Source organism: Mustela nivalis (assembly GCF_964662115.1).
Source record: "Mustela nivalis genome assembly, chromosome: 8".
Classification (NCBI taxonomy): Eukaryota; Metazoa; Chordata; class Mammalia; order Carnivora; family Mustelidae; genus Mustela; species Mustela nivalis.
In genome coordinates, this window is record NC_139027.1 from 74366862 (window position 1) to 74394382 (window position 27521).

General features: G+C 36.9%; 1 protein-coding gene across 1 annotated transcript in view; it reads left to right on the forward strand.

Annotated features, from left to right (window-relative positions):
* Positions 1 to 27521, forward strand: part of TMEM131 (transmembrane protein 131) — a gene marked incomplete at its 5' end in the record, with an annotated part of 212195 nt that overhangs the window by 109524 nt on the left and 75150 nt on the right. Inside the window, 3 exons of the mRNA XM_082746739.1 lie at positions 141 to 264; positions 24094 to 24210; positions 26418 to 26540. Coding sequence (XP_082602865.1) covers positions 141 to 264; positions 24094 to 24210; positions 26418 to 26540 — 364 coding nt within the window. The remainder of the gene's footprint in view (positions 1 to 140; positions 265 to 24093; positions 24211 to 26417; positions 26541 to 27521) is intronic.

A 27521-nucleotide genomic window follows, 5' to 3' on the forward strand; every position in this document is an offset into this window, starting at 1 on the left:
AATTGTTTATATGTTTGGATATATATTTGTCTAATGGTTTTGATATTTAATTTTTTAACAACTAGGAATCTATGAAGTATTTGTGACAGGTTTTTATTGTTGTGTTTTTTGTTTTTTGTTTTTTGTTTTTGCTTTTACAGGCCAGTTGGAATGCCAAAAATGGAAAAAGTTTACTTACATAATCCTAGTTCTGAAGAAACTATTACTTTAGTATCAATATCTGCTACAACATCACATTTTCATGCATCATTTTTTCAAAATAGGGTAAGTATTTCTACAATAAATGTTTCTCTTAAGTTTGAAATAATAATAAGTCCAGTGAGCTCTTTGCTCAGAGTAGCATAAAGCTATTAATACGTCAGCTATGCTCAGTCCTTGACTAGAAACTCAGGGAAAATCCACTTCCCAACTCATTGAAATTTTTGGCAGAATTCAGTTCCTATGCTTATAGAATTGAGGTCCCCATTTCATTGCTGTCTCTTGGCCATGGACCTCTCTCATTTCCCTAGGGTGCCCACATTGCTTGTCACCACCCTCAGGCCAGGAGTAATGCATCATATCTCCCTCATGCTTCAGGTTTCTTTGGCTTCCTCTTCTGCCACCAGTGGAGAAAATTCTGCCTTAATCGAATCATCATACCAGGACTACCTGGATAGTCTCCTTTTTGATGAACTAACTAGTTAGTGTCAACTAACTAAATTTTTGATGAACTAACTAGTTAGTTAGTGTCAACTAACTAAAATGACCTCAGTTACATTTGCAAATTCCCCTTTATTGTGTAATATAAATAACCACAGGTGTGATATCTCCTCGTAGTCATAATCTCAGAGATTAGGGCAGGAAATTTGGGGGGCTGTTTTAGAGTTCTGTCTACTACAAGTATCCTCTGAAATTTAATTTTATAATCATTTTTGTAGATAGTATGCAAACTTGCAATTTAAAAAAAATATATTTGACTGAAAACTTGAGCCTTCAAAAAAATTTTGAATTTGAGACAGTGCACACATTAAGCTTTAACAGATAGGCTGCTAAAATAACTAATAGATGAGCTTCCAAAAAAGCTAAATAACAAGCATCAGAGGGAGATAAGTGAGTGTAACTTAATTTCATCTTCCCAGAGTTTCCACTGACTCCTTTGAAGAGATAGGACCGAATAAAAAGGATCTTTTTTTAAAGTAGCTAAAATTATAGAATCTATTTAGATATTACATTTTTCCTTTCAAAATCCTATTTCATCATACGTTCTTAGCTAGCAACTTCTGGAGTAAGGAATTTTGGCTTTTTTAAATTTCAAAGTATTAGCAGGGAACTGATGAGTTAGCATGTTACTTTCAGTAATAAAAATTTTATTTTTGTGGTTCTCATGGAAGAAGTCCCTTTTTCAAAGGTATTTCTTAAATTTCCCTGAAGTTATTTTTTTGTTGTTACTTAAAAGATGTTTTCAGAGCTTTTAAAACATGCTGATGTTCTCAAATAATAGAGTGGCTGTACTGGGGAGAGATTTACATATTCATCTAGTCCAGTATCCTCATTATACAAAGGAAGAAAGAGCTCAATTTCAGAAGGGTTTGCCCCTGTCATGCAGTTAATGATAAGACCCAAGATGAGTGTCTATGTGTTCTATTGGCCTAACCAGCGATTTGTATCATATTAGGCTATGATATGAGATGTATATGCTACCACCTGTGTATAGAGGTGCACTTATGTGTAAATGTAACCACCCAACTTCCGGGAATGGCCAATGTGCAGAGACTTGTTTGTTGAGTTAAAGAGCAAAATAGTGAAGTGAAAATGGAAACAGCTTAAAAATAGTTCACAACAGCAGTACAGATTTTATTTTTAACTCGTTAACATTCTCTGCTAATTCAAGCAATGTTTTCTTGTTTCAAAATGCCTGAGCTTCACCCTTGTTAAAGGCCAGGGTTTTCACTTTTTTCATGTTTCTATCATAAGACAAAGACTAGACCAAGAATAACAAATAAAGATTGCTTACAGGGACCATATAAATAATGTAAATGAGAGAAGTGGGCCACGTGGAATGAGGGTGACTGGAGAACATGTGGCCAGTCTAAAGGGATCAGCCCGCACTCAGGTCCAGCCAGTGGTTAACCAGGTGGGAATGTAAGCCCATCCATGGTTCTTCTTATGTTTCAAAAAGAATCAGAAGTAGGAATTTTATATGATATCTTCCAGCTTTTACACATTGAAAATGTATTCAGTTTTAAAAAGACAGATGGTGTAGACCAAACGAAACAAACTAACGGCCACTAGCTTGACATTTCCAAACTAGACTCTCCCAGGACTTATTTCTACACATGAATTTTATGCAGAGAGAAGTGTTTTTCTGAAAATTCCTCAAAAGATGAAGTAAATCTGTATGTTAGTCAAAGGATAAGTTAAAAATCATACTTGTTTTCCATTGTGAGGAGGTGAAATTAAACAAAAATGATCTATACCTACCAAAATCTACAGCTGAATCACCTAGATTTAGTTTCAAAAGAAGATAGCCAAAGTCTATGCTGTCTTCTCTTTCTTCTTCTTCTTCTTGGTTTCCATCTTAATTTCCTGAAGTAAGGTGTGGACTCCAGCAGTCGAATAATGGAGGGGAGAAATGGAATGAATTCTTGGGGAGAAGAAATAACCTTATTTCCCCTTTACTTCAATGTTATGCCTGCATTAAGAGCCTTTGGTGAAAGATGAAAAGAGTCTTCTCATGTCCAGGAGGGCAGACCCTTTCTGAAATTTCAAAATTCCTGGTCAGATCTTACATCCTTGAAAATAGAACATTTCCTATAACTCACTTAAGTTTTCAGTTATTTACCAGTATCATCTCTATATTAACTAACCAATAGGAAATAAAGAAAAGAGTAGTTATTTTTCTAAAAGGCCAGGTTTTATATAACCATATAATAACCCACAGGCAAATAGCCCCCTTAGTAAGGTCTTTTTTTAACCTGAAAATCAAGAAGAATAAGGGTAGTGAAGAATGTGGTTGTGTGACAATTTGTTTTTCTGTATGTGACTTCCAATAATTAATTACATTACTTGTTATTACCTGTTAATTAACTATAATTGTCTAGTTAATTATACTTACGATTTAAAATTCCATAATATGGGTGCCAGGGTGGCTCAGTGGATTGGGCCGCTGCCTTCGGCTCGGGTCGTGATCTCGGGGTCCTGGGATCGAGTCCCGCGTCGGGGTCTCTGCTCAGCAGGGAGCCTGCTTCCTCCTCTCTCTCTGCCTACTTGTGATCTCTCTCTGTCAAATAAATAAATAAAAGCTTTAAAATAAATAAATAAATAAATAAATAAATAAGATTCCATACCTGTCAAATAAATAAATAAAGGCTTTAAAATAAATAAATAAATAAATAAATAAATAAATAAATAAATAAATAAAATTCCATAATATTATTACCACAATTTAGACCTATCCCTCTTTCATGACTATATTGTATATTGGCCATAAAACATGTAATACTAAAAAGAAACATGTAATACATGTTTTGTATCAAAGAATACAGATTTTTTTAATACTGTATATAATAGTCTAATTTGGATTATGGTAAGAATTATAAAAAGGTACTCCCTTACAGACATAGGTAAGCAACACAAATTATTTTTTCCTTGATTGTCTAGAACCTTTTGATTGATTAAATTTTCACATAATTTGAAGATTAAGAAAACATTGTTTCAATCTCAGACTAAAAATGTTTTCGCCCACATATTTTACTATTCCTAATATAATCTCTTCTCATGGGTTGAAGGTCTTAATGAATTTTTTATCTAATGAATGATTTTATATAACTCATTTAGCACAATGCCCTCAGGGTCCATCCATATTGTTACAATGGCAGAATTTCCTTTTTTCTCATGGCTGAATAATATTCCATGGGGGGAATGTTTGTGTGTATATCATATCATCTTTACCTATTTACCTGTTGATAGACATTTGGCTATTGTGAATGATGGTGCAGTAAACATGGGAGTGCTTATATCTCTTCACTATCCTGTTTTCATTTCCTTTGGATAAATACCCAGAAATAGGATTGCCAGATCATATGGTTGTTCTTGTTTTTAATTTTTTGAGGAACCTCCATATTGTTTTGAACCAATTTACATTCCCACCAACAGTGTACAGGATTCCCTTATGTCCACATCTCATCAACACTTGTTTTCTCAATGATAGCCATTCTAACAGTTATGGAGTGATATCTCATTGTGATTTTCATTTGCATTTCCCTGATGATTAGAATTGTTGAACTTCTTTCTGTATACCTGTTGGCTATGTCTTCTTTGGGAAAATATCTGTTCAGTTACTCTGCCCATTTTACTTATTTTATTGTGTTATGTTAGTCACCATACAGTACATCATTTTTGATGTAGTGTTCCATTCATTGTTTGCTTATAAACACCCAGTGCTCCATCTATGCCCTCCTTAATTCCCATCACCAGGCTTACCCATTCTCCCACCCACTATCTTCTAAAACCCTCAGTTTGTTTCCCAGAGTCCGTCGTCTCTCATGGGTCATCTCCCACTCCAATTTCTCTCCCTTCAATTTTCCCTTCTCCTGTTGTCCTCCATGCTATTCCTTATGCTCCACAAATAAGTGAAACCATATAATAATTGACTTTCTCTGTTTGACTTATTTCACTTAGATAATGTCCTCCAGTCCCATCCATGTTGATGCAAAAGTTGGGGTATTCATCTTTTCTGATGGCTGAGTAATAGTCCATTGTTTATATGGGCCACATCTTCTTTATCCATTCATCTGTTGAAGGGCATCTTGGCTCTTTTCCACATTTTGGCTATTGTGGACTTTATTGCTGTGAACATTGGGGTTCGTTTGGCCCTTCTTTTCACTACAATCTGTATCTTTGGGGTAAGAACCCAATAGTGCAATTGCTGGGTCATAGGGTAGCTCTATTTTTAATTTTTTGAGGAACCTCCACACTCTTTTCCAAAGTGGCTGCACCAGTTTGCATTTCTACCAACAGTGTAAGAAGGTTCCCCTTTCTTTACAACCTCTCCAACATTTGTTGTTTCTTGACTTCTTGACTGGTATAAGGTGGTATTTCAGTGTGATTTTGATTTGAATTTCCCTGATATCTAATGATGATGAACACTTTTTCACGTGTCTGTTAGCCATTTGTATGTCTTCTTTGGAGAATTGTCTGCTCATGTCATCTAACCATTTTTTAACTTGATTATCTGGTTTTTGGGTGGTGAGTTTGAGAAGTTCTTTATAGATCTTGGATATCAGCCCTTTGTCTGTAGTGTCGTTTGCTAATATCTTCTCCCATTCCGTGGTTTGCCTCTTAGTTTTGTTGACTATTTCCTTTGCTGTGCAGAAACGTTTTATTTTGATGAAGTCCCAAAAATTCATTTTCACTTTTGTTTCCTTTGCCTTTGGAGACGTGTCTTGAAAGAATTTGCTGTGGTTGATGTTGAAGAGGTTACTGCCTATGTTCTTCCCTAGGATTTTGATAGAATCCTGTCTCACATTGAGGTCTTTCATCCATTTCGAGTTTATCTTTGTGTATGGTGTAAGAGAATGGCCCCACTTCATTCTTCTGTATATAGCTGTCCAATTTTCCCAGCACCATTTATTGAAGAGACTATCTTTGTTCCTTTGGATATTTTTACCTACTCTGTTGGAGATTAGTTGAGAGTCCATATCTGGGCTCCTTATTTTGTTCCATTGGTCTGTGTGTCTGTTTTTGTGCCAGTATCATGCTGTCTTAGTGCTCACAGCTCTGTAATATAGCTTGAAATCAAACAACATGATGTCCCCAACTTTGTTTTACTTTTTCAACATTTCCTTGGTGATTAGGAGTCTTTTCTGGTTCCATATGAATTTTAGGATTGTTTTATCTATTTTTGTAAAAATATACGCCTTTGGGTCATTGATAGGGATTACCTTGACTCTATAGGTGACTTTAGGTAGTATGGACATTTTAACAGACAGTTATCAGTGATTCTTCCAATCAGTGAACATGGCCTATCTTCCCAATTTGTTTGTGTCTTCTTCAGTTTCTTTCATCAAGGTTTTGTAGTTTTCCTAACACAGGCATACCTCAGATATTACGGGTTTGATTCCAGATCACTACAGTAAAGTGACTATCACAATGAAATTATTTTTTTTAGTTTTCCAGGGCACATAAAATTTATGTTTATAATGTACTGTAGTTTTTTAAGTGTGCAGTATCACTTATGTCTTAAAAAAAACAATGCATATGCCTTTATCACTAAAAAATGCCAAACATTATTTGAGTTTTTGGTGAGTCATGATCACTAATCACATATCACCATAACAAATATAATAATGAGAAAGTTTGAAATATTGCAGGGATTACCAAAATGTGACATAGAGACATAAAGTGAGCAAATGCCATTGAAAAAAATTACACTGATAGACTTGTAGGTTGCCATATACCTTTCAATTTGTTTAAAAAAAAAAAAAAGTATCTGTGGAGTGCAATGAAGTGGAGCACAATAAAATGAGGTTCACCTATACAATCGTTCACCTCCTTGGTTAAATTTATTCCCAAGTATTTTTTTTTTATGCCACTTGAACAGGATAGTTTTATTTCTTTCTTTTTCAAATGTTTAGTTGTTAGTTTATACCAACACAACTGATTTCTGTATGTTGATTTTATATCCTGCAAATATACTGAATTTGTTTATTAATTCCAACAGTTTTTTGGTTGAGTCTTTATTTGGGGTTTTCTCTGTATAAAATCAGATCATCTGCAAATATGACAATTTTACTTCTTCCTTTCTGATTCAGATGCCTTTTATTTCTTTTCTTGCCTAATTGATCCAACCAGGCAGGCCATCCATTATTACTCTAAGTAAATATGGTGAGAGTGGGCACCCTCGTCTTGTTCCTGATCCTAGAGGAAAAGCTTTCAATTTTTTTGTTGTTGTTATTGTTGAATATGATGTGAGCTATGGATTTTCCTTTGTGGCCTTTATTATATAGAATTGTGGCCTATCTGTACCTAATCTGTTGAGGGCTTTTATCATGGAAATGTGTTGTATTTGGTCAAATGCATTCTACATTTATTGAGATGATCATTTGATTTTTATCTTTCATTCTGTTAAATGTGTATCACATTTATTGATTTGCATATGCTGAACCATTCTTTCATCCCATGCAGAATTCCTGCTAGGTCATGGTGTATAGTACTTTCAATGTGTGTTGAATTCAGTTTGCTGATATTTTTTGAGAATTTTTCCATCTATTCATCTAGGGTATTGGTCTGTTGTTGTTTTTTTTTTTTTTTTTTTTGTTTATCCTTGTCTGACTTTGGTGTAATGGTAATGCTGGCTTCATAAGATGAGTTTTGAAGTGTTCTGTCCCTTCAGATTTTTAGAAGAGTTTGATTCATGAGTGAAACCAGCTTATCCTGGGGTTTTCTTTGTAGGGAGGTTTTGGTTAGTGAGTCAGTCTCCTTACTCACTGGTCTATTCAGATATTCTGTTTCTTCCTGACTCAGTCTTGGTAGGTTGTATGTTTCTAAGAATTTATCCATTTCTTCTAGGTTATCCAATGTGTTGGCATATAATTGTTCATAATAGTCTCTTATGATCCTATGTATTTCTATAGTAACAATTGTAATGTCTCCTCTTTCATTTCTGACTTCGAATATTGTCTTCTTTCATGGTTTGTGTAGCTTAAGGTTTACCAATTTTGTTTTATTTTTTTGAAACCAGCTCTTAGTTTCATTGTTTTTTTCCTTGTTGTTTTTCTGGTCTCTGTTTTATGTATTTCTGCTCTGATTTTTATTTCTTTCCTTCTGCTAATTTTGGACTCAGGTTTGTTCTTCTATCTCTAGTTCCTTGAGGTGTAAAGTTACGATGTTTATTTGAGATGTTTCTGTTTTCATATATGCATTTATAACTAGAAAGTCCCTCTTAGGACTGCTTTTGTAGCATCCTATAAGTTTTGGTATGTTGTGTTTCCATTTTCATTTGTTACAGTTTGTTTGTTTGTTTCCCTTTTGATTTCTTTTTTGACCTGGTTACTTAGGCGTATGTTGTTTAATTTCCACACATTTGTAGGTTTTCCAGCTTCCCTTTTCTGATTCCTAGTTTCATAGGATTGTGGTCTGAAAATATACTTGGTATTATTCAGTCTTCTTAAATTTGCCATAAGACTTGTTCTTTGTATTGTCATATGGTCTGCCTTGAAGAATGTTTTGTGTGCACTTGAGAAGAACACATATTTGCTGCTGTAGGATAGAATGATCTATAAATGTCTGTTAGGTCTATTTGGTCTAATGTATGGTTCAAATCCAACATTTCCTTGCTTTTGTTCTGCCTGGATGATCTATCCGTTGGTGAAAGTGGGGTATTGAAGTCATCTGCTGTTATTGTATTGTCGATTTCTCCTTTCAAATCCGGCAGTATTTGCTAATATATTTAGGTGCTCTGATGTTGGATACGTATATATTTACAATTTTTATATCCTCTTGATTCATTGACCCCTTTATTATTATATTATGACCTTCTTTGTCTCTTGTTAGCATTTTTGGCTTTTCAAATCTATTTCACCTGATACAAGCCTAGCCACGCCCCTCTCTTTTGGTTTCCACTTGCACTTAGTATCTTTTTGTAGCCTTTCACTTTGAGTCAGTGTGTGTGTCCTTAAAGCTGAAGTTTGCCTTCTGTAGGCAATACAGAGTTGGGTCTCATTTCTTTATCTAGTTCCTTTGTGCCTTTTAATTGGTGAATTCATTTACATTTAGAGTTATTCTTGATATGTATGGACTTACAATGTAGTCTTCTTAATGGCTTTCTGGTTGTTCTGTGTTTCCACTGATTCTTTTCCCCTCTTTTTCTGCCTGCCTTTCTAGATTTGTGTTTTTCCCCCCATTCTGTTTCCTACTTCTTTAACTTTTGTGAATCTCTTTTTTGCTTCTTAGTACCATGTAGCTTACGTAAAACATCTTATAAAACCATCCATTTTAAGCTGATAGCAACTTCAGTTGTGTAAAAGCATCACCTTTTACTCTTCCCCCTTTTATATGCTTGATGTCATTATTGACCTCTTTTTATATTGTATTCATTAACAAATTATAGTAGCTATCATTATTTTTGATACTCTCCTTAGCTTTCTAGTATAGTTAAATGGTTAATAAACCATCCTCTTAGAGAATTAGGATTTTCTATGTCTGACTATTTACCTTTATCCAGTATGTTGTATGCTTTCATATGCTTTTGTATCACTAGTAATATCTAGTAACACTAGAAAAACTCCTTTCAGCATTTCTTACAAAGCAAGTCTAGCAGGGATAAGCTCCCTCAGAGTTCACCAGTGAATTGTTAGTCCAAGAAAGTAATTATTTCATTTGCATCTGAAGGATAATTTTGTCAGGTAAGAGTCTTCTTTGCTAGCAGTTTTTTCTTTCAGTTCCTTGAGTATGTCATCCTGCTCTCTCCTGGCCTGTAGGGTTTCTGCTGAGAAATCACTAATAGCCTCATGGAGTTCCATCATAGATTACACTTTTTTCCCTGGGTGCTTTTAAGATTCTTTGTCTTTGATTTTTTTTTTTAAGAGGGAAAACGAACTTTATTTTTTATTTTTTTAAATGTTTTTGTTTATGTATTTATTTTTTGCATGAGAGCCAATTGAGGAAAAGTCAAATTATGAAGTTTGGGGAAAGAACTCTTCCTTCCTCCCCCTTCTTCCTCCATTTCATTTCATTTCTTTTTTTTTTTTTTTAAGCTTAACAGTATTCATTGTTTTTGTACCACACCCAGTGCTCCATGAAATCCATGCCCTCTCTAATACCCCCCTCCTGATTCCCCCAACCTCCCACCCCTGGCCGCTTCAAACCCCTCAGACTGTTTTTCAGAGTCCGTAGTCTCTCATGGTTCACCTCCCCTTCCAATTTCCCCCAACTCCCTTCTACTCTCCAACTCCCCTTATCCTCCATGCTATTTGTTATGCTCCACAAATAAGTGAAACCATATGTTAATTGGCTCTCTCTGCTTGACTTATTTCATTCAGCATAATCTCTTTCAGTCCCGTCCATGTGGCTACAAAAGTTGGGTATTCATCCTTTCTGATGGAGGCATAATACTCCATAGTGTGTATGGACCACATCTTCCTTATCTATTCGTCCATTGAAGGGCATCTTGGTTCCTTCCACGGTTTGGCTTTGATTTTTGGCAGTTCCTTTATACCATGTGTTGGAGAAGGTCTTTTGCATAGAGATAATAGGGTGATCTGTTAGCCTCGTGTACATGGACGTCCACGTCTCTCCCCAAGTTTGGGAAGTTCTCAGCTGCTATTTCTTTAAATAAACTTTTTGCCTCCTTCTCCCTCTCTTCTCTGGAACTCTGATTATTATATTTGTTCTCTGATGGAATTAGATAGATTCAATAGGCTTTCTTCACTTTTTTAAATTCTTTTTATTTTGGTCTAATTGATAATACAAAATTTCTAGATCATTTATTCTGCATTCTCTTTGCTATACTCTGCCATACATGGTCTCTGTTGGATTTTTTTTCATTTCAATCATTGAAATCTTAAGCTCCAGAATTTCAATGTGGTTCTTTTTTTTTTTCTTCTTCTTTTTGTTAAATATCTCATTTTGTTTGTGTATTATTTCCTGATTCCATTGATGTCCTTCTGAGTTTTCTTGTACATCACTGAGTTTGTTCAGAAGAACTACTTTGAGGGTCACCTGGGTGACTCAGTTGGTTAAGCGTCTGCCTTCTGCTCAGGTATTATCAATCAGAACAAAATAAAAAGAATCCCAGGCTTCTGGGATTGAGCCCTGCACCAGGTTCCCTGCTTGGTGGGGAGCCTGCTTCTCCCTCTCCCTCTCTCTCTGCCTGAACCTCCTCCTGCTTGTGCTCTCCGTCTCTCAAATGAATAAACAAAATCTTAAAGGATTCAGGTAGTTCCTTTTTTTTTTTTTTTAAACAGGTAGATTGCAAAAATCTATGCTTTCGTTGTTGGAGAATTACTGTTCTTTGGTGATTATAGTTTTTTCGATTTTTCATGTTTCTTAAAGTTTTGCATTTCTGCTTTTGTGTTTGAAGTAGTTGTCTTCAGATGTGGTATATTCTTTGTTGGTGCTATTATATTTGGATTTTCTCCACCTTTTAGATTTTCCAGAAGGTGGTGCTCGGGTTTGTGGTTTCTCACTTCCCCACACGTTCTGCTGTTTTCTTGATAACATTCCATTTACGGGGTTTGCTCTCACCACTGCACTTGGGAGTGAGCGCAAGGAGCCACTGCAGTGTGAGATGGGAGGTGGATTTAGCACTTGGGCCATTGAGGTGCCTTATAGACCCAGTGCAGTGGGGAGTATCCTCGGGCGAAGTATTCCCAGAGGTTCATGGGCAGGCTTCCTGCTGAAGTCCTGACTACAGTTACCAGCAACAGTGTATCTTTAATGCCCCCTTTATATTCTTATCTTCCTCTTTCTCTTTCCTGCTCTCTTCCCTTCCCCAGTTTTGGAGGTCCTGCCTCAGTACTCTGGGTGCTGCTGGAAAGAAACTGGTTTCTCCTGCCACGCCTGCACAATGGGTCTAGTTGGGTACTCACTCACTGCTCTCCTTTTCCCTTCTTGTAAAGGTCTCCACTGCTGGGTGATTCATTCCCATGAAGTGTTGGCTTTGGTGGAGTAGGGGAAATGGAACTGGCATTGGGAAAATTCCTCTTACAGTTTCCATTGTGACCAACCTTTTTTTTAAAACAAACAAACGACATCTGTCTTGTATGGGTATCTGCCTAGGTAAGGTCAGCACTCTCCAGGTTTTTTTCCATTATGGCAAGAGTGGTTGGGGCAAGTGGACTGATTCTGCAACCCACATTGAAGTCTGCCTACCTACTACCAGATGCACCGGTGGTTGAGACAACTCCCAAGTCCCCTGGCATATGGTGCTGAATCCCACAATTCCCACAAAACACTACTGTTTGTGGATGTATTTCTAATCCATAACTTAAAAGGGGGGACAAAAAGGAGGATCATCTTAGGCTGCCATGTCAGTCTCATGCTGACATCTTATGCTGCCATCACTCTTCCAATTTTAAATAAGATAGTCAGGACAGCCTTCATTTAGAAGGTGACATTTGGACAGACTTGAAAGAGGTGAGAGAGAGTACTGAATGGAAGGGAGTAGAATATATGGAAGAAGAATATTCCAGGCAGGGTACAGGCAGTACAAAGGCTCTGATGTGAAAGCCTGCCTGTGCGCAAACAGGACAGTGTGGCTAGACCAGAGTGACCAAGGGTGAGGGAAATGAATGGGGATGGGAAGGGATAAACTGTGAAGGCTCTTACAAGCTATGAGGATGACTTTGGCTCTTATCCTGTTTGGAATTGGAAGCCTTCACAGATTTGAGCTGAGAAATTAAATGATAGCTTATGTTTTATAAGGATCACTATTTATCAAAAAGAGACTACAGAATAACAAGGGGAGAATCAGGGACACCAGCTACATTAACTATTGCAGTACCCTATGGTAAAAGACAGTTACTCTGACAAGAGTGAAGAAATGAAGAAAGCGGGGCACCTGGCTGGCTCAGTGGATTAAAGCCTCTGCCTTTGGCTCAGGTCATGATCTCAGGGTCCTGGGATCGAGCCCCCCATCAGGCTCTCTGCTTGGCAGGGAGTCTGCTTCCCCCTCTTTTTCTGCTTACCTCTCTGCCAACTTGTGATCTCTGCCTGTCAAATAAATAAAATCTTTAAAAAAAAAAAAAAAAGAAGAAGAAGAAGTGAGGAAAGCTGTTGGATTTTGGATATATTTTGAAAACACAGCCAACAGGATTTCCTGATGTGAGACCAAGAGAAAGACGAGAGTCAAGATTGACTGTAGTTTTTGTCCCAGACTACTAAAGGACAGAGTTGCCATCAACTGGGATGAAGAAGGCTGAAGGTTGAGCAGATTTCAGGAGTATAATCAGTAGTTAAGTTTTTGACGTGTTAGATTTAGATGTCTTTTAGACATCCGAATACAAGTGCCAAGTGTCAGTTGGTGTCTGAGTTTAGATTATAAGAGAAAAGACTGGATTCAAAATGGAAGTTTAAGAATCACTGGTGAAGTCGTGGACCTGGTTGAGCTTACTGAGGGAGCCAGGCAGGGACTAAGTAGTGGCACAAAGGTAAAATACTTAGCTGCAGATAATGTTGGGTTAAAGCTAGCACACGTTGTTTGTTCTTCATTACTTTATACTGTTTTCTAATTTTTTATCACACCAATTCATCTAATTTAGAAAGTGTGCGGGGAAAGGGGACAAAGGATAAATTGTAGCAAATCTGATGAACTCTTGTGGGAAGGTTATGTTCCTGAGCCTGCTGCTCTGTTTTGTTACAACCTTAAGTGTCACTTGGAATTAGAAGTGTTATTAAGGTGGGGAAGGAGGATGAGAAGAAGAAGAAAAAATGGGGAGAAGAGGGGAAGGAGGAGGGGAGGGAGGGAAATACTTGTTCTATCTCAGCATCTTCTTCAAGTACTAAAATAAGTGTAGAGTCAAGTCTTGATAGATACTGAGAACTATCAAAGAGAACTTATACTCTCATTGCTAGATTCTTCCTGCCCCTCCTCAGATATAAATGATGTCATGAAGCAAAGCCTTATCTTCCATAGGAATTAAACAGACTGGTCATGTTTATGGTTTCTTTAATAATTGGGATCTCAGAGATCATCTAATAAAACTGGCTCATCTTGAATTTAGGAGAATTTGAAACTTACAGAGGTTAAATTATTTGCCAAAATCACAGTTTTTTACTGACAGAACTAGAAATTCAGGTCTCTAATGCATCACGTACTTACTTAAAACTAGATATCCAGTTCTGGTAGTAGCCGAAGTTTACACTAAGAATTAAGTGTTCTATGATCATTTTCCTTCCTTTTTGAATTTAGATGGACTTTTGAAAGATAATTTTATATAAAATATAGATAATAGAATATAGATACAGATATAGAGAATATAGATATAGAAATATAATAAATATATATGTAAGTTCCCGTTAAAATTTTAAAGGAAACCAGTTTTTCTCTGGCTGGATAAACTTCCCTGTAGTAAGTTATGAATATCTTCATTGACATTAGAAATGCTGTTAAACAGAGATACCATACTCATTGATTCTAAAACAGTTTTTTCAACATTTTTATGTCTCTGAACTTGGAACACATCTTACAGTGAAGGGCATAGTACTGTCACTGTTAGCTTGCATTGACGTTGCGTTTTCCCCAGCACTAGTGTCTCAGTGCTACCAACTAAACATTATATTTACTGCTTGAGGTTTTTGAGGGACCACCCTCAAAAAAAAAAAAAAAAAATAATCTGTAACCAGATTATAAACCTTCATGAGTCCTGAGTTACAGTTGAAATGCTAAGAGTAAATGAGTTTTCCTACCTTAATGCAGTGCCTAGAATGAGCCATATACATTTCTTCACTAACCCTTTCTGTGAGGCTTCTGTTAACCACACTCCTTGCTTTAAAGTAGGAAGTTTCTGCTTAACTCTGCATTTTTTAGTGTGTTTTTCTTTCATTTCTGTTTTCTTGGTGTGTTAAAAATTTAAACATCTCTGTTACAAGCACTGGTATCTTAGATAGGAAAAATCACATTCTTTTCTCAAAAGCCTTGAGGCTCCTCTCCTTGCCCTTTGGTGTCAGCAACAAGTCCTTGAACTGTCAGAGGAGTAATGAAGGTGGTTAGTAGGTGGCCAACAATATGACCCCTTATAGTTAAACTCACAGCAGTGGGAATTATGGACAGACTGCCTGTGCTCAGTGAAATTATCCATTTTGTTTAGAGATTTTTGTTGTCTTAAAGTAGATTTGAGTTTACTCTTGTCTGCCAATAGTGAAACCTAAACTTTCAATTACTTGTCCTTGCTCCAGGAAACTGAAAGACTCCTATAAAAACTGAGACCCTTATAAAAAAAGGTCCAGGCTAAAATACTGTCTTGAGTGAATGTGCAAATGTATATATGTATATATTTTTATTACGGTATACTTTCAGTAAAATTAACCCATTTTTTTTTTTAAGATTCGTTTATTTATTTACTTGACAGAGATCACAAGTAGGCAGAGAAGTGGGGGATTGGCGGGGGGAAGCAGAGAGCTCCATGCAGAGCTCGATCCCAGGACTCTGAGATCATGACCTGAGCCAAAGGCAGAGGCTTAACCCACTGAGCCACCCAGGTGCCCTGAAATTCATCCATTTTAATGTATAGTTCTGAGTTTCAAAAATTCATGGTCCTGTAATTGACAGCTCAGTCAGTTCAAGCCTCTGAGTATACCCTATTCCAGAGGTTATATAAATAGGAACCATGCATTATCTAGCTTTTGGAGTCCAACTTCTTTCATTTAGCATAATGCATTTCATGTTATCTAGGTAGTTGGATGTATCCATTCTTTGTACCGCTTTATTTCTCAGTAATACTTCACTGGATGACAGTATTAGAGTTTGTTTATCCATTCACCAGTTAAAGACATTTACATTCTTCCCACTTTGGAGTTATTATAAATAAAACCACTATAAATATGGGAAAAATCACATTCTTTTCTCAAAAGCCTTGAGGCTCCTCTCCTTGCCCTTTGGTGTCAGCAACAAGTCCTTGAACTCTCAGAGGAGTAATGAAGGTGGTAAGTAGGTGGCCAACAATATGACCCCATACAGATTTTTGTATGAACATAAATTTTCTTTTCCTCATTTCCCTTAATATAAATACTTAGGAGTGGAATTGCTTGGTCTTTTGTGAAGTATATGCTTAATGGTTTCTCATAATGACTGTACCATTTTGCATTACCAACAGGAATGAATGTATGCTCCAGTTGTTCAGCATCTTTGTTAGTACTCCATATTGTGAAGATGCATTCTGTTTGCTTGTTTTTAGTGTTAGTCACTCAAATAGTTGTAGTGTTCATTTTTATTTTAATGTACATTCATCACTGACTAATGATGGTGAACATCTTTTCACCATCTTTAATGCCCCTTTATATTCTTTGATGTGTATATTTTCTTTGTCATGGATATATTTTCTTTGGTGAAATGTCTGCTCAATTCTTCTGCCTGTTTTTTAATTGGGTTGTTTGTTTTCTTAACTGAGTTGTTTAGAATTCTTTATATATTCTAGATATAAGTCCTTATCATATATGTGATTTGTACATCTTTTCTCCCTGTTGGCAGCATATCTTTTCATTCTCTTTACAGAATGTTTCCAAATACAAGTTTTTAATCTCCATGAAGTCCATTTTATCAAGTTTCCTTTTATGGGTCATGCTTTTTTGGACTTGTAGCTAAGCTTTGCCCAAACCAAGGTCACAAAAATTTTCTCCTATTTTTCTTCCAGAAGTTTAATAGTTTAAGATTTTATATTTAGGTCTGTGATCCATTTTGAGTTAATGTTTGTTTATGGTGTGAGCTGTGGTTCATGCTCATTTTGTATTGCATATGAATACACAGTTGTTCCTACACCATTGATTGAAAAGAATAGTCTTTCTCATTGAAACCCCTCTGTATTTTTGTCAAAAGTTTGATGACCTGGGACGCCTGGGTGGCTCAGTTGGTTAAGCAGCTGCCTTCGGCTCAGGTCATGATCCCAGCGTCCTGGGATCGAGTCCCACATCGGGCTCCTTGCTCCGCAGGGAGCCTGCTTCTCCCTCTGACTCTGCCTTCCACTCTGTCTGCCTGTGCTCACTTTCGCTCGCGCTCTCTCTCTGACAAATAAATAAAATCTTTAAAAAAAAAAAAAAAAAAAAGTCTGATGACCTAAGTATGGGTCTGTTTCTTAGACTCTCTATTATGTCCAAATATGTATCTAATAGACTCTAAAATGTCTACCCTTTCACCAATACCACACTTTATTGTTTACTATAGCTTTTTAATAATTCTTAGATATTGTGAATTCTTCAGTTTTATTTTTGAAAATTGTTTTGTTTTAAAAAAAGATTTTTTTAAAAAGATTTTATTCATTTGCAAGGAAAGAGCATGAGCACGGGGAGGGGGCCAGAGGGAGAAGCAGGTTCCCTACTCAGCAGGGAGCCCAACACAGGGATCTATCCCAGGACCTCCAGATCATGACCTGAGCCGAGGGCAGACGCTTAACCAGCTGAGTCACCCAGGTGCCCCTGTTTTGCTCTTTTTATTCCCTTTTCTGGCCATCCAAATTTTGGAATCAGCTTGTCAATTTCTTTTGTTTTAAATCTTTCTAAGAAATTATTATTATGTTATTTTGATGTACTCTTAAATGTATAAAAAACAGTACAGATAGATCCTTATATCCCTCGCCCAGTGTCTCTAGTGTTAACATCTTATATAATGAGTATAATTATCATAATAAGGAAATTAACATTAGTACAATATTACTAAAAAACTTATATGAGGGACGCCTAAGTGGCTCAGTCAGCTCAGAGTGGCTGAAGCGTCTGCTTTCAGCTCAGTTCATGATCTCAGGGTCCTGGGATTGAGCCCTGTGGCAGGTTCCCCACTCAGCAGGGGTCTGCTTCTCCCTCTCCTTCTGCCCCTCCCCCCACTTGTCATGATCGCTCTCATCTCTCTCCCAAATAAATAAAATCTTTTAAAAATATATGAATTTCATCAGTTTTCCTATCAGCAGTGTACTTTTTCTGCTGTAGGATATTATCTCACATTGCATGCAACTTTTTCTCTGACTGAAGTTTTTAATTGCAATTACATTGGATATATAAATCAGTTAGGGGAGAATTAACATCTTAACAATATTAGGTCTTCTAATCCAGGGACACAGTATGTCTCCATTTTAAAGGCTTCTTTTTTTTTTTATTAGCATATAATGCATTATTTGCTTCACGGGTACAGGTCTGTGATTCATCAGTCTTAGACAATTCACAACACTCACCATAGCACATACCCTCCACAGTGTCCATAAGCAGCCCTCAGTTTGTTTCCTGAAATTAAGAGTCTCCTATGGTTTGTCTCCCTCCCCAGTCCCATCTTGTTCCATTTTTCCCTCCCTTCCCCCACACCCCCCCCAAATTCTTCATATCAGAGAGCAATTGTCTTTCTCTGATTGACTTAATTTCACTCAGCATAATACCCTCTAGTTTCATCTGCATCGTTGCAAATGGCAAGATTTCCATTTTTGATGTATGCATAGTATTCGTGTGTGTGTGTGTGTGTGTGTGTGTGTGTACACATACACCACATCTTCTTTATCCATTCATCTGTTGATGGAATATCTAGGCTCTTTCCACAGTTTGGCTCTGGTGAACATTGCTGCTGTAAACATTCAGGTGCACGTGCCCCTTTGGATCACTACATTTGTATCTTTTTGAGGAACCTCCATACTGTTTTCCAGAGTGGCTACCCCAGCTTACAATCCCACGAACAGCTTAGGAGGGTTCCCCTTTCTGTGCATCCTCGCCAACACCTGTCATTTCCTGACTTGTTAATTTTAGCCATTCTTATGGGTGTGAGGTGGTATCTCACTGTGGTTTTGATTTTTATTTCTCTGAAGTTAAAGGCTTTTTTTTTTCTCTTTCAGCAATATTTTGCAGGTTTCATCTTATAGAACTTGCACATTAATATATTTACACTTCAGTATTTGTGTGTGTGTGATTGTTAATTATGCTTTTTAAAAAATTAGAATTCTAAAATTCATTGCTAGTATATGGAAATACAACTGATCGTTATATATTGACTTTGATTCCTGTGACTTGGCAAACTCTTTTATTCTGGGAGGATTTTTGAAGATATTTTTGGAGTTCTTTATATTGATAGCTGTGTTGTTTGTGAATAAAGACAAATTGTTCTTACTTTCTAATGTGTATGCCCTTTATTTCTTCTCCTTGTCTCATTGTGCTGACCAGTACTTCCAGTATAATTTTGTTCAGCTGTCCTGAGAGGACATCCTTACCTTGTTCCACATTTTGGCACTCAGTCATTCACCGTGAAATATGGTAGTTCTAGGGTTTTTTAGATGCTGTTTATCAGGTTGAGAAATTTCTCTAATATCAGCTTACTGATATTTCTAATCATGAATGGATACTGAATTTTGCCAATTTGTTTTATGCACCTTTTGAAATGACCATCTGAGTTTTCTTTTCTTCAGTAAGTTAATAGTATCAGTTACATTGATGTGACGACTTTTGCATGTTGAACTAGAGTTGCATTGTCAAGATAAAACCCACTTAGTCATATGATGTATTATCATTTTTTATGTATTGACTGGATTTAATTTGCCAATATTTTGTAGTTGATTGTATGTCTACATTCATGAGACTTACTGACTTTTCTTTTTTCATCATGTCTTTAGTCTTGGTGTCAGGGTGATGCTAAGCCAGTAAAACAAGATGGGGAATGGTCTCTCCTTTTCTATATGCTGTAAAGTATGTAAGATAGATACTAATTCCTTCTTAAATAGATGATAGAGACTTCTACCATTCTGCCAGTGAAACCATCTGGGCTTGGGTTTTTCTTTGTAGGAAGGTTTTAAATGACAAATCAAACTTCTTTAATGGATAGAGGTCTGTCCTTATCATCTGTTTCATTTTGAATGGGCTTTGGCAGATTCTGTTTTTCAAAGAATGTGTCCATTTCTTCTAGTTATTAAATTTATGGTCATACAGTTGTTTGTAATATTCCTTAATCATCCTTTTTATGTGTAAAAAGGTACATGTTAATGTCCACATTTCAGTTGCTTACATTTTTATCATCTTCCTTTTTAATCTTGGTCATTTTGTTCAGGGTTTTATCAGTTTTATGGACCTTTTTGAAGCATTATCTTTGGTTTTATTGACTTTTTGCTGTTTTCTGTTTTCTACTTTATTCCTTTCTGCTTTTGTCTTTTATTTTCTTTGTTTTGTATATTTTGGTTTTACATTCTCTGTTTTTAGTTTCTCAAGGTGGGAAAAATAGATTTTTTAAAATTATGTTCAGTTAGCCACTGTATGGTACATAATTAGTTTTTGATATAGTGCTCAGTGATTCATTAGTTAAGTATAACACCCAGTGCTCATCACAGCACGTGCCCTCCTCAATACCCATCACCTTGTTAATCCTCTCCCCACTCTCCTCCCTTCTGAAACCCCCAGATTGTTTCTCGGGGTCCATAGTCTCTCATGGTTCATTTCCCTCTCTGATTTCTCCCCCTTTGGATTTTCTTCCCTTCTCTGTGGTCCTCCATGCTTATGTTCCACATATGAATGAAACCATCTGATAATTGTCTTTCCTCTGTCTGACTTAATTCATCTAACATAATCCCCTCCAGTTCCATCCATGTCGATGTCAATGGTGGGCATTCATCCTTTCTGGTGGCTGAATAATATTCCATTGTGTATATTTTTGCTTTTCTTTCCCTTGCCTTTGGAGACATGTCTTTTTTTTTTTTTTTTACTTTTTTTTTTTTAATTTTATTTATTTATTTGACAGAGAGAAATCACAAGTAGATGGAGAGGCAGGCAGAGAGAAAGAGAGAGGGGGAAGCAGGCTCCCTGCCAAGCAGAGAGCCCGATGCGGGACTCGATCCCAGGACCCCGAGATCATGACCTGAGCCGAAGGTAGCGGCTTAACCCACTGAGCCACCCAGGCGCCCCTGGAGACATGTCTTGAAAGAAGTTGCTGTGGCTGATGTCAAAGAGGTTACTGCCTATGTTCTCTAGGATTTTGATGGATTCCTGTGTCACATTGAGGTCTTTCATCCATTTAGAGTTTATCTTTGTGTATGGTGTAAGAGAATGGTCCAGCATCATTCTTCTGTATATAGCTGTCCAGTTTTCCCAACACCACTTACTATAAAGACTGTCTTTCATCCATTGGGTATTTTTTCCTGCTTTGTCGAAGATTAGTTGACTATAGAGTTCAGAGTCCATACCAGGGCTCTCTATTCTGTTCCATTGTCCGTGAGTCAGTTTTTTTGCCAGTACCATTCTGTCTTGATGATCACACCTTTGTAATATAGCTTGAGATCAGGCAATGTGATGCCCCCAGCTTTGTTTTTCTTCTTCAACATTTCCTTGGCGATTCGGGGTCTTTTCTGGTTCCATACACATTTTAGGATTGTTTCAGCTCTTTGAAAAATGCCAAGTGGTATTTTAATAGGAATGGCATTGAAAGTGTAAATTGTTTTGGTAGGATGGACATTTTAGCAATGTTTCTTCTTCCAATCCTTGAGCATGGACTATTTTTCCATCTCTTTGTGTTTTCCTCAATTTCTCCATAAGTGTTTTGTAGTTTCTAGCATACAGATCCTTTACCACTTTAGTTAGGTTTATTCCTAGGTATCTTGTGGTTTTTGTTGCTATTGTGAATGAAATTGACTCCTTAATTTCTCTTTCTACAGTTACATTCTTAGTGTATAGAAAGGCCACTGATTTCTGTGCATTGATTTTGTATCCTGCCATGTTGCTGAATTGCTATATAAGTTCTAGTAATTTGGGGGTGGAATCTTTGGGTTTTCTACATAAAGTATCATGTCATCAGAAAAGGGAGAATTTGACTTATTCTTTACCAATTTGGATGCCTTTTATTTCTTTCTGTTGTCTGATTGCTGAGGCTAGGACTTAATAGTACTATGTTGAATTATAGTGGTGAGAGTGGGCATCCCTGTCGTGTTCCTGATCTTAAGGGAAAGGCTAGCTTTTCCCCATTAAGAATTACATTTGCTGTGGGCTTTTCATAGATGGTTTTTATGATATTGAGGACTGCTCCCTCCAGTCCTATACTCTGAAGAGTTTTAATGAGGAACGGATATTGTATTTTGTCAAATGCTTTTTCTGCATCATTTGAGAGGATTGTATGGTTCTTGTCTTTTCTTTTACTGATGTGCCCTACCGTGTTGATAGATTTGCGAATGTTGAACCAGCCTTGCATCCCAGGCATAAAACTCACTTGGTCGTGGTGTGTCATCCTTTTAATGTATTGTTGGATCCTGTTAGCTAGGATCTTGTTCAGTATTTTGACATCCATGTTCATCAGGGTGATGCTGGTCTCATAGAAGGAGTTTGGAAGTTTTCCTTCTGTTTCTATTTTTTGAAACAGGGTGCCTGGGTGGCTTAGTTGCTAAGCTTCTACCTTCGGCTCAGGTCATGATCCCAGCGTCCTGGGATCGAGCCCCACATCAGGTTCCCTGCTTGCCTGCTTTCCCTCTCCCACTCCCCCTGCTTATGTTCCTGCTCTTGCTGTCTCTCTCTCTGTCAAATAAATAAAATCCTTATTTTTTGAAAGAGCTTCAGTGGAATAGGTATTATTTCTTCTTTAAATGTTTGGTACAATTTCCCTGGGAAGCTATTTGGCCCTGGACTTTTGTGTTCTGGGGAGGTTTTTGATTACTGTTTCAATTTCGTTAACTGGTTATTGGTCTAATCAGATTGTCTATTTCTTCCTGTTTCAATCTTGGTAGTTTGTAAATGTCCAGGAAGGCATCCGTTTCTTCCAGGTTGCTTCATTTGTTGGTATATAGTTGCTAGTAAAAATTCCTAATAATTACTTTTATTTCCTTGGTGTTAGTTGTGATCTCTCCCCCTTTCACTTGTGATTTTATTAATTTGAGTCCTTTCTCTGGAAACACAGATTATTCATTTGAAGCATTTCTTCTCAAAATAAGTATGTAATACTGTACATTTCCCTCCAAGTATTGCTTTAGCTGTAGCCAACGTATTTTGGTATGTTGTGGGTTATTTTTTTTTTTCAAAGATTTTATTTATTTATTTATTTATTTATTTATTTATTTGACAGAGAGATCCCAAGTAGGCAGAGAGGAAGGCAGAGAAAGAGGAGGAAGCAGGTTCCCCACTGAACGGAGAGCCTGATGCAGGGCTAGATCCCAGGACCCTGGGATCATGACCTGAGCTGAAGGTAGAGGCTTTAACCCACTGAGCCACCCAGATGCCCGTTGATATGTTGTGTTTTAATTTTCAGTTGATTCGGAATATTTTAATTTCCTCGCAACTACTTCTTTGGTCGGTGGGTTATTTAGAAGTGTGTTAATTTCAAGCTACTTAGAGATTTGCCAAGTATCTTTCTGTTACTGACTTTGGTTCAAGTGTGACCTCTATCTAATGTTTCCAGCTTCCAGTGGTTGTATACTCTCCTTTTAGCCCACCCTCAGCTTTTAGCAGAGGGTGAACATTTTAGCTGAATACATTTTACCCTCTTATGTGGTAGCCTCATCTTCCCATTCTCTGCCATGGTGAGCCAATACAGTCCCATGTCTCCTTGGAGGTGCATGTCTTTCCTTGAATTTTGGGTTACTTTTTACACAAACTCCGCTATAGGTTCAAGAAAAGTTATGATTTTGTAAATTATTGTTTTGGTTATTGATAAGCAGGGGAAGCGTTCTTTCCAGCTTTCTGCATCCTAAGGTAAAGCCAGAAGTCTCAATGCCATATATTTTAAGCTACAATCTGGGCAATGTTTTAGAGTTTGAGCCATAGAGGCAGAAAGAGAGAGGTTGATGACTCTGCATTGTAAGGCTTCATTGCAGACAATTGCAGTCACATTCTCTTTGAAGTCCATGGAGTAACCCAATTGTTCTGTTGTAATAAAGTTTTATTTCACTAACAACAATGACATCTTCAATCTGCACAAAATAACAGGAGTGAGTTTCTGCAAATAACTGCCACCCCTGCCTTCTTTTCTAATTTAAGTTGTGGGCCCATACAGTGCCTTATGTGAATGGGTGACATAGGTCAGGAGGCTGAGGCCTGGGCTTATTTCTTCTTTGGAATAGTATAAGTTGCTGCTTAGTAGTAGAGTAATACATCTATATAAGAAGTTTAGCTTTGGCTCAGTCCCTGCCTGATTATGTGTTGAGGGAATAGCCTATAATTAGGCACTTCATTCCAGCCTAGTGGCTGTTGAAGGAATAGAATCTAAGGAAACTCTGCTCTACAGGGTTTTAAGCTGGTAATTGGCAAAGCTATATGACTATAGACATCAATATGAAGATACCTTTTTATTATTTTCCATTGCAGAATAATTTAGCTAATTTAAAGCTTATACCTTCATGGGGGAGAACCTAGTTCATGGAAATATTTCTAAGATGATTGTTTTAGAGAACTTCAGCTACTTGACTGTGGTCAGCACAATTGGATTTTTTAGTTGTTAATTTAACTTTATTTATTGCTGTTCTTTTTCAGAAAATACTTCCAGGAGGAAATACATCATTTGATGTAGTTTTTCTTGCAAGAGTAGTGGGAAATGTAGAAAATACTTTATTTATTAACACATCCAATCATGGGGTATTTACTTACCAGGTAAGAACCAGGAGTAAAACTTTCATTTTTTTATAAAATATAGTTCTCATCTCTGATGTGTCATATGACAGCCTCTCAAGAACCCTCTTAAAAACTCAGGGATAATAGGAAATACAGGAGTTTAGCCTTAGAGCATTTTTACTCACTGTTGTGTCTGTGACTATCCCTATTCAGATCTGACTGAACAGTCTTTTAAAGCTACAGCTAAAGCATTAATGTAAGATTGGTTAACAAAATAATAGTAAAAAATATCTTACACTAAATTTTTTTTAATTTTACTTTGCACATTATGCTTTATAATAGTTTCAAGAGTAAAATATACATGGCTGCTTTTCTTAGTAAATGATTGTTTAAAATTTGTTCTTTTTATATGTAATTATTGTTTAGGTTATTAAAGTTAATGTGTTATGAATCAAGACTTTTGTATATCAAGGTTATCAAGATTATTAAGAAAAAATGCTTATATATATGGCACTATACTACATAACTTAGATGCATTTCTGCCTATGTTACCGATACTGTTATCCTCATTTTTTGAGATAGGGAAGGAGAAGTTTAGAAAAGTTAAATAATTGGTTCACATTATGCTACTAGTAGATTATTGTGCAGGTATTCAAACCCATGTCTTTGTACCTATAATAACCATCCTCTTAACCACTGTGTTATACTGTGCTTGGAACACATTGGTTTAACTCCTTACTTAGCTAATGTCTTACTTGACAGTGTCTATGATTCTGTTTTCAACATTCTTCTCCAGGACCCAGAACATACCATGTATCTTGAAAATTAGTGTCGCAGTAAACTGATAGTCAGGTACCTGTGTTTATGTATGGTGAATAAGTCTTTAATGGGTGTTTAGTAAGCAGCCTGTATAGATTAGTAACTTTGAAGTACCGTATATATGACACTCATTTAACAAGAACCTCTTGAGTAAGTGAAGACTGTTGTAAGAATATTAAGACCTTTACTCCACAAAGGCACCCCCAGTTGCCTAGGTGGTTGTGGCCAAGCTGGACTACCTGAGGCTTGTGATCTGGTCATTCTCAAGGAGAGCCTCAGTGGCCTCTGTCTTTCTTCACTTCTCCACATCTAATCTTTCACAAAGTTCCCCTCCTAAATATATCTTGAGTCTGTCTACCTCTCTTCTCTTCACTGCCATTGCTGTCTTCTAAGCCACCATTGCTTCTCTCCAACCAGCCCTCCACACCCCTCCAGTCCCTGCCATGGGCCATCATTCACTGTAATCAGAGTGACCTTCTGTGAACATAAATCACATCTAGTCAACTTGCCCATGGAAATCCTAATGTTGTCCTGTTGCTCTTAGAACAAAATGTAAACCTCTGATCAAGGCCAACAAGGCTCTGAGGTTCTAACTCCCATAGCTCTGCCACCTCACCCCGTGACCTTGCTTCTCATGGCATTCCTGGTCTTCAAACAAGTCAGCCCATTTCCTGCCTCATTCCCTTTGCATACTTCCCCTTGCCTGAATACACTCTCACTGCAGTTTTTTCTCATCTTGCTGGTGACATCAGCTCACATCACTTCCCCAGAGAAGATTGCTGTAACCATGTTCTCTAAAAGAATATTCCCAGCCTTACCCCCAGCCAGTTATTCTATACCACATTAGCTGGTTTTTAGAACTTTTTTATTGTTACCTAGTCTGTTCCTCATACTAGAATATAAGGTTTATGACAGAAGACATATTATTTTTCTTATTCACTATTAAATCATTCACTATGTGTATATCTATGCCTAGCACATCATAGGCACTTAATAAATATTTCTCATTTGAATGACTGGCTCACCCTGTTTAGTAAGTCAACCCAGGGCCTTGTCTTCCCATGTTGGTATGACCTGGAGCTGAGCTTGATATTTGAGAAATTCCTTGGGCCCTAGATCCATCTCCTTATGATTAGAGTAAGGAAATCTTTTGAGTTCCTATTTTCTTCTTTTGTCTATTCTATGAGCTCATGAAGGTCTGCTATCATTTTAATTTCTGATATAGAAATAATTCCAAATATACATATATATGTAGTAATACAAATATGTAGCCAAATAAAGTATAGAAACTACACGTGTGTTCTTTTTAAATTGGTTAAGATTTGTCCATCTAAATAAGACTCACTCGTTTTCTCTGGATCTATCAGTTATAACTATAAAAATGTTAATTATCAGAGCAACTCAGATTTTTTTCATCTTTGAAATAGGTATTTGGTGTTGGGGTTCCAAACCCATATCGATTGAGGCCATTCCTTGGGGCCAGAGTTCCTGTGAACAGCAGTTTCTCACCTATAATAAATATACACAATCCTCACAGTGAGCCTTTACAGGTGAGTTTATGATGGTGATTTTGAATGAGTTTCATTTTGGCAAAAACTAATGCTTAGTATGAAATCTCAGTCTGTTACAGTTTTCAAGACTGTTTAAAATAGTGGGGTTGAAAGGATGCATCACAGTGGTGGGGGCTTTCTTTTAGTGCAGCTTTCTGCAGTTGGAGTTTTGGATCACAGTAGTCCAGGTATTGAATTTTGGGGACCACTTCTAAAACTGTTTCCTCTGGTATTAGATTTTAACAGGTCTACATTTAATTTAGGAGTTTTCAGCTACACAAGGCCACTACTTTTTTAGTATGACATAAATTTTTTATAACACTGTTCATGCTTACTTTTGGTAATAAGTTTTTGGTGATGGTGGCCTGGAAATTGAAGCCCAAGGGAAGGGTAATATAGAATCATGATTAAAAGCAAACGTATTTTTTTTATTTAAAAAGTCCACTGCTGATCTTACTCAGTCTGTTAGTACTGAGTGTTTTCAAGTTTGAAATCTCCTCACTAGTTCCTCGTCTCTGGCACAGTGGGAATGGCTGATGTTCCTCCCTCATGTACTCCTAAGATCTCCACCTGCATCCTCAGTGACTTCCAACTACATGATATTTGCTGCCACTTGTGTCATCTGGTTGGAAGGAGATGTGGATGCTTTCCAGAATAGTCCATAATATCCACACCCAGAGTTCTTTAGGAGCAGGTTTTTTTTATATAAATTATATTCTCTGTTGTTGGCTTCCTTTTTTTTCTGTATGTTGTTTAATTAGAATAAATATTACTGGACTTAAAGTCAGGAATATGTCGTGTTCCTAGTTTTAATGTAATCTTTCCTTTGAATTTTATAGTGTAGCCTTTTTCTGTCCCCATTTCCTTATTCCTTCCCCTATAATCAGTAGTCTACATTTTAATCTTCTGTTTCCACACATTGTTGTGCTTGTTTCCTTAATACCTTGGAAGAATAAACAAAATAGTATGTGTTGTCTTCTG